General features: G+C 48.1%; 1 protein-coding gene across 2 annotated transcripts in view; it reads left to right on the forward strand.

Annotated features, from left to right (window-relative positions):
- Positions 1 to 15,444, forward strand: part of CLPB (caseinolytic mitochondrial matrix peptidase chaperone subunit B) — a 74,187-nt gene that overhangs the window by 20,645 nt on the left and 38,098 nt on the right. For both annotated transcript variants that reach the window (XM_048293917.1, XM_048293916.1), the window contains exons 4-5: positions 6,815 to 6,918; positions 11,101 to 11,229. In XM_048293917.1, the coding sequence (XP_048149874.1) occupies positions 6,815 to 6,918; positions 11,101 to 11,229 (233 nt within the window). The remainder of the gene's footprint in view (positions 1 to 6,814; positions 6,919 to 11,100; positions 11,230 to 15,444) is intronic.

Below are 15,444 nucleotides of genomic sequence, written 5' to 3' on the forward strand. Positions count from 1 at the left end.
CACTCCTCAACTCCCTTGCGTGCCTTCACCCTGCCTTTGAAGCATGATTCACCTCATCACACTCTTAAAGAAAACTGAACAATATAACAATTACCACCCTTTTTTCCCCTTTTTTGGATTCCATAATCCCTTTTTATCCCTGTTTGATGAGTCAGTCATTTTCATCTGGGTCAATAATAACACATCACAGCATGAAGGATTGCTGCAGGTGCCTGGCTTTCTGTGCCATAGGTAGATGTAAACATGCTCCTGGGAAGGCACACATCCACATTTAGCCTCATCTGAGCAGCAGCTCCTCCCAGCCCTCCTGCCCTGCTGAGTTTTACACAGTTAAGATATAACCACACAAGGATCTTCTTTGTGTCCAGGCAGGACATGTGGCTCCTGCCAGAGCTCAGGGCAGCCGCATATCAAAACCCACCCAGGCGTTTGCATTGTGCTGATAACACACGGTCATGGGGATCACCAGGCTTCTTGGTTCACCAACCCCAGCTGCCGGCGCCTTGGTCCAGGCACAACGTCTCTCTTGACGCAGCCCCAGTCACCTCCTGCCACCTCACCATTGATTTCCCCACCCCCTGTATTGTATATATGTATTTATTTATTGAACAATATGTTAGTCCAGCCATTACAAGCAGAAAGCACTTTCCCCAATCGATTGAATTGCCCAGCCAACTCTAGCTCAGCATTGCCCTCTGAGTCATCACCGGGGTCAATTTAGATTTATATTAATGCGGATGAATAGGCTCTGTCTCTAATCCAATCAAAACTTGATCAGCAAATTAAAACTCAGCTTGTTGAGACTGTTGAGCACAGGTGAGTTATGGAGGGAAGCTGGAGCTGGACAGTGGCGTCCCACTCCTAGGATCTGGAGTGGGGTGTTGTTCTGCCCCAAGGCCTCACAGCAAGAGGAGGAACACAAAAAGTGTATGGGCCAGAGAATCCTCTGTTTGAAACTCACTTATAATGGGATGATTTGGGTTTGGGAGGGCCTTAAAGCTCATCTTGTTACAATCCCCCTGCCATGGGCATGGACACCTTCCTCTAGGCCAGACTGCTCCAAGCCCTATCCAACCCGGCCCTGAACACTTCCAGCGATGGGGCTGCTACAGCTTCTCTGGGTAGCCTGTGCCAGGGCCTCAGCACCCTTACAGGGAAGAATTTCTTCCCAATATCCCATCTAACCCTGCCCTCTGTCACTTGGAAGTCATTCCCCCTTGTCCTGTCACTCCAGGCCCTTGTCCAAAGTCTCTCTCCAGTTCCCTTGGAGCCCCCTTAATCACCCGCTTTTGCAAGTCCCTTCCTTTTTTCCAGGGACATTCACATGCTTTGAGTATAACTGCTGAGTACAATTCCTGTGCATTTTCATGTTGCTGTTACTTTTCCTACAGGGTAATTTGCTTGAATGTCCCATTACCTGCAGATTGGATAGGTACAACCAATAGCTGTGATTCCAGGAACATCTAGCTGATGGAGAAGTGCCTGGAGGGGTCGGCACATCCCAAAAGCAGGAGATGAGATTGAAAGATGATTGGAAAGGGAGGCTGGATGTGTGATGTGTTGTCATTAGACTAGGGCCAGGATTTTGGCACAACAGATTTTGCCAGGAAGCAATGATATCTGTGCTTATTAGTAAACTTGAGCCTCCTGGCCATCATAAGAGCTATGAAAATGTTTCTAACCACAGGGAATATGGTGCAGAGGGTAATTCACAGGGAGAGCAGAGCAGTTCTGCCACCACCGCCTGCTGCATCACTCTCAGACCACCTTGCGTCTAGCAGTTGTGGTCCTCTGCTCAACTTCTCACAGAAGGTCACTTCCCAGAGAAGAATGCTGAATGTGTAGACAATGAATGAAAAGGAGAGGGCTTCCTGAGTATCCAAGAGCACAAGGAGGTAGTATCTGTTGGAGTGCCTGGGAAGAACACTCATTTCAATGTAGTCACTGAGGGCAGGAAAGGCAGATGGCTGGAGTTGTCAAGGAAATGACAAGTTGTATGACTCCCTCAGTACCTGGAGCTTACTCCTGGGCTAATGTTGTGGATTAAAGTCCTACACTGGGACTTGGGATCATTTCCCTTAAAATGAGGCAGATTCAGGGACCTGAGGGTATATCATAGCCTGTGAGCTAAAATTGAAGTAGAGGGATCTCTTTGGTGATGATAGCCATGCAAATGGGGTACTAGAAGGGTGGTTTGACCATATCAGAACCTGTGCTTCCAAAGACTTGAGTGATCCATGAGGCCCAGCTGCCTGGTGGGGATACTGGAAGCCCTAATTGCAAGGATCACAGTAAGTCAGCTGCTAGGGCAAGATCATCAAAGGCTTAAGTGCGGCACATAATTTCTTGCCTGAAGGAGTTGTCCAGCCCTATCACAGGGTGCCCAGGGCAATGGTGAACTCCCCCTCCCTGGAGGGATTTAAAAGCTGTGATTCCATGATTCAATGATGGTTTCTGTTCAGTAGGTAGATGTCCATCTCTAGGAGCATGGAGGTTGTCAACACAGGTCCCACAAAAAAACAGGACAGAACCTGCCCTGCCGTCTTCCATCCTGCAGCTCCTGTTTTCATGGGGACCTCCTCTTCAATGTCTTTGGTGCAGTTCTCTTGATGACTGGGTTGACCACAGCAGCACCAAGTAGTGGAGATGCAGGATGTTTCCAGAGGAATCCAGCACTGGATCTTCCAGAAGAACTTTGCACAGATCAGTGACCTGTGCTAGAGCTTTCCCAGCTAGAAAGACTGGATGTGGCGCATCTCCCTGTGTTCCACAGTCTTTGACAGACGGTACAGTGCCAGACAGATGCCGAAGATAGGTCTGACCTACCTAATGACCAGAGGTGGGAGAGCCTGGGCTGGTGGCCTGCAGCTGCATCTATTCTGGCTGTCTAAGGCCATGCAATTGGCCTCACAGGGCTTTTCTTGGAGCCAGACCGCTCTCTTGCTTTGCATTTTGCTGCAGCCAGAGGGCTGGTAAAGGTCCAAGTTCTGAAGCAGAGGTGGGACTGGAGCTAGGCATGCTGAGCAGCCCTTCCTAGAGGTGCTGGAGGAATTTCAGGATACATTTTGTGTCCCATGCCTTATCAATGCTCCTAAGGTGGTCCAGAAGGATCTACAGGCTTGTTGTGGCACTCCTGCTTGGTATGTCCTCACTGATGTGGCCTTAAGGAGCAGTGTAGCAAGAGAGTGTAGACATGTCTCTTCTGAACATGGAGCAGATATTTAGATCAGTGTCTTTTCCCTGGCATCACACTGTCTGTTCTCAGATCATAGTGTGGCCTGCAGAGGATGCACTACCACAGAGGCCTGAGGATGAGACAGGGAGATTATGTCTCACTGGAACTTACTGAAGATCATGGGTCATCTCACACACTTGAAACAAGATCAAAACTACTTAGTGAACTGAGAGAAACTTCAGGCTCATCTAAGAGATTTGGGTGGTAGAGAGTGAGCACATCTGTGATGAGAGGCTGCTCTGGGCTTCATGGATTCCACTGCTGAGGTCTGTAAGTACGTGAGGTGATCCACCATCAAGAAAGATGTCAACCTGTTGGAGCAAGTACACAGGAAGCCATGGAGATGCTCCAGGGTCTGGAGACAGGCTGAGAGAGGTGGGGGTGTTCAGCCTGGAGAGAGGGCTCCAGGGAGAACTTAGAGCCCCTGCCAATGCCTAAAGGGGCTCCAAGAGAGCTGGAGAGGGACTTTGGACAAGGGCCTGGAGTGACAGGATTAAGGGGAATGACTTGAAAGTGACAGAGGGCAGGGTTAGATTGGATATTGGGAAGAAATTCTTCCTTGTGGGGATGGTAAGGCCCTGGCACAGGCTGCCCAGAGAAGCTGTGGCAGCCCCATTCCTGGAAATGTTCCAGGCTGGATTGGATGGAGCGTGGAGAAACCAAGGTCTAGCAGAAGGTGGTCTAGTGGAAGGTGTCCCTTCCCATGGCAATGGGGGTTGAAATGAGATGAGCTTTAAGGTCTCTTCTAACCCCAAGCATTCCAGGTTTTTATGATCCCCAACCTTAGTGCCTGTTCTAAGCCATCAAATATCTAATTTGATCATGGCTGTGCAATTTGATCCATTCAAGAACCTCTGCATTGTAGCATGCTCTTGATGACTGAAAAGGGGAAGGGTCATAATTGGAAATTGCTGTTTGCAGAACAAGAGCCAGAACCTCTCAACCTAAATATTATGGAACAAATGACATTGTTGAAATATGGATTTAAATGAAATATGGATATAAATGGAGTACAGATGGAAATGAGCTCTGTATGCTCACAGGGATTGCCTGAAAGGAGAGTGGAGCCAGGTGGGGGTCAGTCTCTTCTCACAGGTAACAAGTGAAAGGACAAGAGGAAACAGCCTCAAGTTGCACCAAGGGAAGTTTATGTTGGATATTGGGAAAATTTCTTCCCTAAAAGGGTTGTCCAGCTTTGGTGCAGTCTGCCTTGGGCAGCGGTGGAGTTCCCATTCCTGGAGGGACATGGGATGTAGTTTAGGGGAGAATGATGCCTAAGATTTTTAGCTTTTTATATTTTTCATATATTTGTAGCTTTGTAGATTGCTAAAGCATAGCTGTAGCTTCTAGTATTTTTCCTGTCTTTCCTCCCTACGTTTGGGTACAATAAGCTAACCTTATAAACACATTCCTAAATATTGTTTAGTCTTATTCCGAGAAGAGAACCGACTACAAGGAGGTTCTCTTTTCCAACCAGAATCTGGACCAGACTTGACAAAAGTGGGGCAAAAGCAACCTCTGGGCTGCTTCCAGTGAAGCAAAACCCCAGGAATTATTACCTAACCAACTAACCTTTTAATTGGACAGTATATGATAAGTATACTAATCAACTAACCTTATAAAAATTGTAGAATTACTATACCATGTACAATTTTCACCATATTGTGTACCTGAAAGCTTTCAAGTAAAGGTTTTCTTTTATATTCACTCTAACATTGTTGGGAAGTTCTATTCTATTTTCTAGGCAACAGTGGGCTTGGCAGTTCTGGGGGAACAGTTGGACTCGATGATCTTAGAGAGTTTTTCTGACCTAACAATTCCATGATTCTATCTCCTGCCCCCACCCCCCGTCCTGGCGCTGTGCTCACTAGAGGTGATCCTGTACATGGTGAGGAGCGCATCAGTGCCGGTAAGGAGCCGGCCTCTGTTGTACCGTGCTCAAATAATAAAATCACCACCTTTGATTCTGCTAATGCATTTATAGGGTAAATGAGAGAGGAGCTTAAGTTAAATTCCAGATGTGACTTGACAAGCCAGAGCCTGCAGGTACATGTCAGTCAGGCTGCGGCGCATATCGTTGTCAGCCTGTGAGCCATGTCACTGGTGATGAATGCTAACAAATGAGTTACTGTCTAGTTGTCATGAGAAGCCTGCACGCTGGAAAAAAATTTAAGAATTAACTGGCTTCAAGCTGCTTTCAGAAAGAGTGAGAAATCTAATTCTGGCCTGATGATTGTTTGGATTCAGAAGCACTGAGTGAGAATTTCCACACCAAAACCGCCTGGGCAGTGTGTCCCGTGTGTTCTGTCCTGCTGCAGCATGTTCATAATATGCAGTATTTGCTGGCAGCCCAAAATCCATGTACTGGACTGATCCCCAGCACCATGTGCAGCAGGGCAAGGGAGAAGATTCTGCCCCTCTGCTCCACTCTGATGAGACCCCAGCTGCAGAGCTGCATCTGGCTCTGGGGTCCAACATCAGAAGCTGCTGGAGCAAGTCTAGTGGATGCTAAGGAGATGCTCCAAGGTCTGGAGCACGTCTGCTCTGGAGACAGTCTGGGAGAGCTGGGGTTGTTCAGCCTGGAGAAGGGAAGGCTTCAGGGACACCTTAGGGCCCCTTCCAGTGTCTAAAAGGGCTGTAAAGTTCAAGTCATAGAATCACAGAATCACAGGATTGTTTGGGCTGAATGGGTCTTAAAGCCCATGTCATTCCACCCCCTGCCATGGGCAGGGACACCTTCTGCTAGACCAGGTTCCTTCAAGCCCCATCCAGCCTGGCCTTGAACACTCCCAGGGATGGGACAGCCATGGCTTCTCTGGGCAACCTATGCCAGGGCCTCACCACCCTCACAGGGAAGTATTTCTTCTCAATATCCAATCTAACCCAGCCCTCTGTCAATGGGAAGCCATTTCCCCTTGTTCTGTCCTTCCAGGCCCTTGTCCAAAGTCCCTCTCCAGCTCTCTTGCAGCTCCTTTAGGCGCTGGCAGGGGCTCCAAGGTCTCCCTGGAGCCTTCACTTCTCCAGGCTGAACACTCCCAACTCTCTCAGCCTGTCTCCAGAGCAGAGGTGCTCCAGCCCTCTGATTATTTTCAGAGCCTCCTCTAGACTGCTTGCTGTAGAAGTTGTTTGCACTTCTTGTGGTAGGATGGCACCTTTAATATCAGAGGTTCAGGTGCTGTACATTGCCTCCCAAAAGCAATGTAGTTTTGTGTCCTTTAATCTTCAGAATGTTACAATAATCTTCCTTTTTGCAGGGACAGGGGTGACCTTGAAGCCAAGGTCTGTGTCTAGGAACATGCCTTGTGCTAGGAGCATGTTCTGTGCGCATCTCCTCAGGAGGATTGCATATCTCTACAGTGTCACCCCTTCCTCCAGTGCCTCCCCATCTCATTCATTTTACCATATGCTGGTGGAGCTCTAGTTGTTGAAATGTTCAGTTATGGTTGTGGGTTAACTTCCCTGGAATGTTAGCATTCCCAGGAATATTTGAGGAGGGCTTTCTGAGCACTTCTCAGTCTCTGAAGGGCTTCAATTCCTCATCTACTACTTCTGCCTTACTTTCCTTCTGTTTTGTGACAGTGTGGTGAAGGCTCTGCTCACAGCTAATGCAGATCCAAACCTTGGGGATGATTTCAGCAGTGTGTATGAGATTGCCAAAGAAAAAGGCCTCCATTCCTTGGAAGGTAAGATGGTTTGTGTGTAGCTACTGACATCTGCTTTTCAGGTCCCAAAATTTTGTTTCCTGATCTGACGTCATGGGATTTTTTGAGCTCATTTCATCTTCTTCTATTTAAATGCAAAGTAATTGATGGTACTTGGGTGAGTGTGTGTCTGAAGGGGAAAGAAAATTTATGTAGGTACTATATAGAAACAATAATTCAATTTACCAGAGATAAACTGGTTTTATATAGCCAGAGCATAATACAAAGTCATAGATAGGAATGTCATTCCACTGACCCACATGCAGCCATGTCTTGGGGAAGGAGAGGGGTTCAAGGCAGTGTATTCCACTGCATTCCTATTAAGCAGCCTTAATCCAAATCTTATGAGAAGCTGTGAAATGCAGAAGGACTTGGCCAATTGAAATAAAGCTGAATGATGTAAGTGGTTGCAGTGACTGCTGCTGGGTATGGGCAGGCATCAGTACCAGCTCTCATCCCCAGAAGCCTTTCCATGGAAACAAGGTCATTTTCTGCAGAGTCACATCATCTCATTATGGATATTCTTGGCAGATCTCAGGTTCCACTCTCACCCCTTCATTATCCTCATCACTGGGTTGTTGATGCAGACTCAGAATCATAGAATCATGGGATGGTTTGGGTGGGAAGGGACCTTTAAAGCCCATCCAGTCCAACCCCCTGCCATGGCATGAATGTGTTCCACTAGGCCAGGTTTCTCAGACACCTGCTTTGTTTATTCAGACCTATTTAAATTTCCCAGACTGTTTCTACTTTTTCTGACAATAAATGGTGGTAAAATTTTCTTGGGTTTGTGATTATCAGGATATGTCTGGATTCTTGGTGCCCAGCTGTGCGTTGGAGCAGCCAGCTGCATGTTCATTCTTCTGTTCCTCACACTGGCAGGAATGCTGGTAGAACTCAATCCCTCTGTCTTTCCTTTCCTATTCCAGAAGCCTTTTCCCCATCCAAACACTGTGCTGACAAGCACTGCCAACCTCACCTCTGAGCTAGCAGGCCACAGGATATTTCCCAGACATCTCCCTTGCCCTGCCAGAGCCCAGCGAGCCATTGGGGCTTGCATTCCCGAGTACAGCTACATTTGTGTGTGCCTGCACAGTGACTGCATTTGTGTGCTCTGACCTGCTTGGAAGTTAAACCTTGTCCCAGCTGCTCTGAGTGGAAAATGGAAGGAAGCCACACAGTTTGTCCAGAGCCTCACCCTGCACAGCATGGTTTGCAGAGCCTGAGTCATAGAGTCATGGAATAGAATCATGGAATCATTTTGGTTGGAAAAGCCCTTCCAGACCATAGAGTCCAACCACTCTCCCAGCACTGCCAAGGCCACCATTAAACCGTCTCCAAGTGCCACATCCACATGACTTTTAAATCCCTCCAGAGATGGAGACTCCAACACTGTCCTGGGCAGACGGTGCCAGGGCTTAACAACCCTTTCCATGAAGAAATTTTTCACAATATCCATCCTGAACCTCCCCTGGCACAGCTTGAGCAGTTTCCTCTTGTTCTGTCCCTTGTTTCCTGGGGGAAGAGCCTGACCCCCACCTGCCTCGGCTCTCCTGTCAGGGAGTTTTAGAGAGTGAGAAAGCCCGCCCGAACTTCCTTTTCTCCAGGCTGAGCCCCCTCAGCTCCCTCAGGCACTCCTCACCAGACTCATGCTCCACACCGTTCCACAGCTCCATTGCCCTTCTCTGCACATGCTCCAGTGCCTCAATGTCCTTCTGGGAGTGAGGGACCCAAAACTGAGCCCAGGTGTGGCCTCAGCAGCACTGAGCACAGGGTCACTTCCCTCGTCCTGCAGCCACACCATGGATGCTGTTGAGACACAGTGACATTATCCACGGGCCTGTCTGTGCTTCTGGCTCAGTGCTGAGAGGCAAAAGCTCTGTGAAAACCTAATGAAGGTGTAATATTTGAACCTTTCATAAAGCACAGGTTGAGTTAAGAAAATGGAACAGTGAAGTGACAGCTTTGACAGGGCGTTATTCTGTATTTGTAAAAGCTCCCTGCTCTCATCCCTCACTGTGACCCACCCGTGCAGCAGACCTACTCCTTGATGGGAGAGAGAGCATACATAGATCACATCCCTATAGCAGGGAATGTAAAATGTATGAAACTACATTAAAAAATGAGCAATAGAATGCCAATACATAATGCATGTACATAGACTTTATTTAAGATAAAGTATATCAACCAAGAAAGTTAATTGTTTTTGTCTGCATTCATCCCTCTATAATGTTATATATTTTGGGGTGAAGAAAAGATAAGGACACTCCATGAGAAGTTGCATTAATTCTTTGGTTGACATGTTTTATTAAAAAGAATAAATTCAGTTGCGTTTTTAAAAAGAGAGAGAGAAACTGCCTTTGTTTTTTCCTTTTTTTTTTAGACATTTACATATTTCGTGTGTAAATATTTTTTCATAAAAACATCCAAACAGAGAGGGTGTGCTCCACAACCACTGCACAAAATATATTACAGACATTTATATGGATGGCAGGAAGGGAGACAGAGGGCTGAAAATTTCCAGGCACCCAGTGATGGATGGTGGACGAGGCTTCCCCTGACGCTTTATTGAGTTTCCGATGATTATCTCTCTCAGAGACATTTTTTACAGATGACGGCCGAGCTGTCACAACGGACCATGGGGGAAAAAAACCAACAATAATAACACTTTAATCTCTTTACTGCACTGCTCCCTAGTATCTCAGATTCATCTTCCCTGACGCACGCAGTTCATTATCCTGCTCCTCCCTGGGTAGGAAATGACGACAAATAAATAAATATACATACTCACCCTGTGTGCTTGGAGAAAGGACCCAGGGAAGAAAAGGAGCCAGGGCATTAATTGATCTTCCTGGAGGGACTGTGGTTCATTAGTGGACTTGCTGGGCTTGGACAGCATCAGGTATTCATCACAGCATTTCTCTCTTCTGAACTTTTCAAATCTCCTGGAAATCTTTTGATGGCTCTTAGGAGGGACCGTGAAGAAGTCCCTGTGGCACACCCGTTTTCCAGCTCTGCTTGCTTTGCCGTAGCACAGAGTAAGGTGCTCAGAGCACTTGGAAGCTCTTCCTGTCCCTGAATCTGGGTCTGCTGAGTTTTGGGTACAGACCCTTTCACCAAGGAGCTGGACACACCTCCAGGAGCAGAATTTGGCCCACCAGGTGGGTAGTGTTCATTTGAATGGAGATAACACATGACAGTCCCACCATCACTCATGCTCCATGGGGCAGGGTATTTATGGGGCTTCCTCTGGGCAACCTGTGCCATTGCCTCAGCACCCTCACAGGGAAGAATTTCTTCCCAATATTCAATCTTATCCTGCCCACCGTTAGTTTGAAGCCATTCCTACTTGTCCTGTCACTGTCTGCGCCTTTAAAAAGTGACTCTCTCTTATTTTTTTTTGCTGGTGACTAAAGCAAAGAGTTTAAAATCCAGGTTTTCTAAAGCCTGATCCTTAGAACAGCTACAGGAGAGCAGAGGTGCTGTAGACCCTTCCTGCAAAGCTGTGCTCTGCGACACATGGACTTGTGTGCTGGAGACTCCCAAAATCAGGAATTTGCTTGAAGGTCAAGCCATAGCGGAGCAGCATTCTTTCCTGTCGCAGTTTCCTTTCTGTTTGCTAAAATCATTATTTAGATTGGATATTGCGAAGAAATTCTGCCCTATGAGTGTGGCAAAGCCCTGGCACAGGTTGCCCGGAGAAGCTGTGGCTGCCCCATGCCTGGAAGTGCTGGATAGAGCTTGGAGCAGCCTGGTCTCTTGGAAGGTGTCTCTGCCAATGGCAGGGGGGTAGAACCAGATGAGGTTTGAGGTCCCTTCCGAGTCAAACCATCCTGTTATTCTACAATAAATGGTTGGAAAAAGGCTGAGGTATTTGCTCAGGTGTTCTCCACCCACCTCCTCCCCTGCCTGGGCACTGTGTAGGCAGTCACTGGGATACATGGAAACCATGTTGTCTTTATCTCTATTGCTGCTCAGTGGAGTGGGGACAATGGCCACCAGAAACCCCCAGTGGGGTCCTGGTCGTCCTAGAAGAAGACACGAAGCCCTTAAGAAGCTTCCTGCCTGGTAAGGGGTGGTGGGTCCATGCTTCTGCTGCACATCCAGATGAGCAGTTCTGTAGTTATCTCAATGAGCTGAGCTTTCACTCTTTGTCTCTTGCAGTCCTTGTCACCCGGGAGGATGACTTCAACAACCGTCTCAACATCCGAGCCAACTTCAAGGGCTGCACAGCTCTACACTATGCAGTTCTGGCTGATGACTACCTGACAGTCAAACTGCTGCTGGATGCAGGTGAGTTTTGTAGTTCCACCCAGCTCATGGGCCAGGAGCACTTCTGAGTCAGCCCATCCCACAGAACTGTCAGGTTCAGACACAGGCCACACACACTCTGTCACTGTCACAATTTAGTGTGATTTGCTGTCTGCTTTCATCTCTTTACTTTTTGGTTTCTGTGTTCCCATTAATTTCCAGTGTTTTTTCTCATGTGCTTTTGGTGGCTCTTCTCACCTTAGTCATTGGGTTTTCCCGTTCTTCCTGCAGTTCAGCAGCCAGAGAATCATAGAATCCTGGAGTGGTTTGGGTTGGGAGGAACCTTGAAGATACTCCAATTCCAACCCCCTAGCATGGGCAGGGACACCTTCCACTAGACCTGGTTACTCCAAGCCACATCCAACCTGGCCTTGAACACTCCCAGGGATGGGGCAGTCACAGCTTCTCTGGGCAACCTGTGCCAGGGCCTCACCACCCTCACAGGGAAGAATTTCTTCCCAATATCCAATCTAACCCAGCCCTCTGTCAATGGGAAACCATTCCCCCTTGTTCTGTCCTTCCAGACCCTTGTCCAAAGTCCCTCTCCAGCTCTCTTGCAGCTCCTTTAGGCCCTGGCAGGAGCTCTGAGTTCTCCCTGGAGCCTTCTCCTCCAGGCTGAACACCTCCTGCTCTCTCAGCCTGTCTCCAGAGCAGAGGGATTTCAGCCCTTGGAGAGCTTCTGTGACCTCCTCTGGCCTTGCTCCAGCAGCTCCACACCCTTCTGATGTTGAGGGCCCCATAGCTTGACTGGGTGTCCAGATGCCCCCATTGGTCTCTGCTTAGATCATTTTCCTCTTGCAGTATTTACTCAGGTCACCTGTCATGTCCCTGATGTTCCTTTGTGGAATGGAAGAGTCCCTGCTGTGCCAGAAACAGATCTGTTCTGTGGACAAGGCACAGGACAGGTGCTGGTACCCAGGTAAAATTGTGGATGCTCAAGTACAGTTGGCACCAGGACAATGCAGCTCTTGTGAGAATTGGTAGGAATTAGCTTATGCAGTTACTGGTCCTCCTGGTTAAATCACAGGGCCCTTCTCCTTATGGAGCCTGCTTTGCTCTCATCTGTTGTATACTCACCTGGGCAGCCTGTTCAGTGCTCAACTGTCTTCATGGGGAAAAAGCTTATCAGCACTAGTGGAGTAGAATGAGATGCGTTTAGCCAACACAATAGGAATGTGCTGCCATGACAACGGTTTTTATATGTACCCTCCTGCTGCTCCTTCTGGGATGATATTTGTGACTGCTGTGCTGTTCTCCAGAGCTGGCATCTGCTTAGTGTGTACCTGCACCTGCGCAGTGCTTTTACCTTGTTCCTCAGACCACCAAGCTGGTTCATAGTTCTGGTCCATAGTTGTGACATCCTTTGTCCTCAGCATTCCTTCTCCTCCAGCAATTTCAACAGCTTTCCTCCCTGCGATATCCCCAAGGTCACCTGGAGATGAGCCAGCTGCAGCAATGCTGTGCCTGCCTCAGGTGTATGCTGCCAGCAGCCTCTGCCAGGTGGAACATCAAGTGGCCACCTTTCCCAGCCTAGCCCTGCCAGAGACAGGCTTACTAGGGTCTGGCTGGCCAGATGCTGATTCTTGCGAAAATTTGAAGAATGTTGTAGTCTTCGTGGTGTGGGCATCTTAGAAGTTAATTTTAGGGAAGCAGACAAGTATATAATGGTATGACGTGCTCACATAAGGCTCATTCCTTAAGAAAGCAGCTAAAAAGATAATGGAAAGTAGCATCTGTGGTGCAGATGGGATGAGGAAAAATAATTGTGGCAACACTGAACTTTGATACTCGTCTGTACTATATGCTTATTATTTTTCACAAATAGAAAATAAGAGTGAAAGGGTGAGATTCTGTAGCACTGAACTCCAGGTGAGGGTTTCTCTGGGAGCCTTACAGATACCAGAACCCCAGCTTCTGGCCATAAATTAACCCAAAAATAAAGGAGCCAATGAAAGAAAATCTATTGCAAAGGGAGGGTTCCATGGGAATGCTTGCAGGGAAGAGAGCTGAAAAAGCAGGCAGCTGCTCAGGAAGCTGTGGGGATATGTGTAGATGGTGGCTGGGAATTCCTCAGACAAAAATACTGGCCCAAATTGGGTCCTGACGTAGAAGCCCCTCTCTGTGTTCGCAGCACATGTGGACATTGTGTGAACTTGGAATCTGGAATGGTCCCAGAGCATATGTCTGTCTGCATGTCTGTTTCATGGACCAACAGCATGTGCTCAGTGGTCACCTGGCCATGGGCACTGGCAGTCAGAAGGAACTGCTCCAACAAGACCTCTGGGATCCCACAGTTGTGGGCAGGGATGCCCACAGGAGGAGTGGAGTGGAGTGGAGTGGAGTGGAGTGGAGTGGAGTGGAGTGGAGTGGAGTGGAGTGGGCTTTACCTGCTTGAGCAATGGGTTGTGAATGCGCAGACCTGGAAGGGCTTTGCAGGAGAATGCAAGGGGCCCTGGGGTGTTACAGAGAGCACCCCAGGGCAGTGGGGTTGAAGTGCTGGAAGAGTCCTTGTCATAGAAATATTGGGAACAGATATGTGCAGACAGAGTCTGCACTTCTTGAGGCTGGAGAGTGTTTCACATATGTCATGGTGTGAATCATAGAATCACAGAATGGTTTGGACTAAACACCCTCAGCTCTCCCAGCCTGTCTCCAGAGCAAAGGAGCTTCAGCTGTCGAAGCACCTCTGTGGCCTCCTCTGGACTCACTCCAGCAGTTCCAGGTCCTTCTGATGTTGGACCCCAGAGCTGGAGGCAGCACTGCAGGTGGGGTCTCACCTGAGTAGGGCAGAATCATCTGGATAGCATTTTCTACAAAGATACCTGCTTCTCTTTTCTGCCTTGGAAAGCCTCCTTGCATGACACATATTATCAGTTGATTGTAAGTATCAAGGCAGCTCCTTGGTTATCCTAAGTACAGGTAAAAGATGGGTGCAAATAAGTGAAGTTGGCACTAAAGAATTTTTCCATCCTGAATAAATCATTGTAAGGAGTAAATCCAGCTTATTTCTCCAATTGTGCCCTGCTTAGCTCTCTGAGTACTGTTCTAATCCAGGCCTCACTTCACAGAGGCAACTGTTCTTTTTGTTCCAGAGATGTTTCTGTATCTCTGTATCCTGGATCCACTGCCATCCCTGTGAGTGGCCCTTCCTCTGCCTGGTGCCCACAGAGAGTTCTTTGTTTGTAGCAAAGTGTCTCAGCTCAAAAGAACTCACTTGCATCTCAGAAAAAAAAGACAATCTGTGGGACTGTGTTTGTTTGGGTACAAATGGAAGGATTGTGTGAAATCAAAGTGAAAATTCAGAACTTAGCCAGAAAATGTGACACACACTCATCACTGTTCCATTCTTAATCCAGCCCCACAGAAATCCTTCTGGTTCCGTTTCAAGGGCCTACACCAAGAGTTCATTTCCAAGTGGAAGTCCTTGTCTTGCAGAGCATGTCCCAGTGCTCAGATCCTGGAGACAGCAACCCACCGGTGGGAATCTCCATTCGGTGATGGTGTGAAAGATCCCGTTGGAGCCCTGGTAGAACCCCAAGGCTGAGTTCACAGTGTTCCTCAGATTAATCCCTGTTCACCATCCACAATACCCACTTACCCTTTGCAGTCATGGTTAGGATGAGGATTTATGAGGATTATTTGCTAAATGCAATAAGCTTCACCTTTCTGTCAAGTGGACTCTGAGCTGCTGGGGTGATAGCAGACCATTTCCTGCCCTTTCAACAAGTTTTGATTTCCTGATGGGCACATGATAGGAGGATTTCATGGCATTCAGTGGGGGCATTCCCCTCCTCCCAGTTCCATGCAATAATAAAGCAGGGCATCCCTGCCTCCTTGTCTGTGTAATCTGGGATGAATATATGGCCAAGGGTCTTGGCGTGGAGATTGAACACCGTTCAGCCCTTTGTGAGGGTAATGTCCCTGTGCTGCCATTGACATCCGTGCACAGGGTGGCTCCTGGTTGTTGACATGGAACAGGCTCCCCTTGCTCCCTTCCTACACCTGCCTTTTACTAACTCTTCATTTAATCTCCCTCTAACTTCCCTCGATGGTACCCTGCCCTCAGGCCAAAGCCATTAACCGCCCAGCCCCTCTCTGCTCCAGCCACTTCCCTACCCCCCTGTTGTTTTTTAAGGGAAGCCCCCTGCACTTGCCCCTCACCCCATGTCCCTAGCCTTTTGTGGCCCATTCAGTGAC

The sequence above is a fragment of the Corvus hawaiiensis genome, chromosome 2, assembly GCF_020740725.1.
Source record: "Corvus hawaiiensis isolate bCorHaw1 chromosome 2, bCorHaw1.pri.cur, whole genome shotgun sequence".
Lineage (NCBI taxonomy): Eukaryota > Metazoa > Chordata > Aves > Passeriformes > Corvidae > Corvus > Corvus hawaiiensis.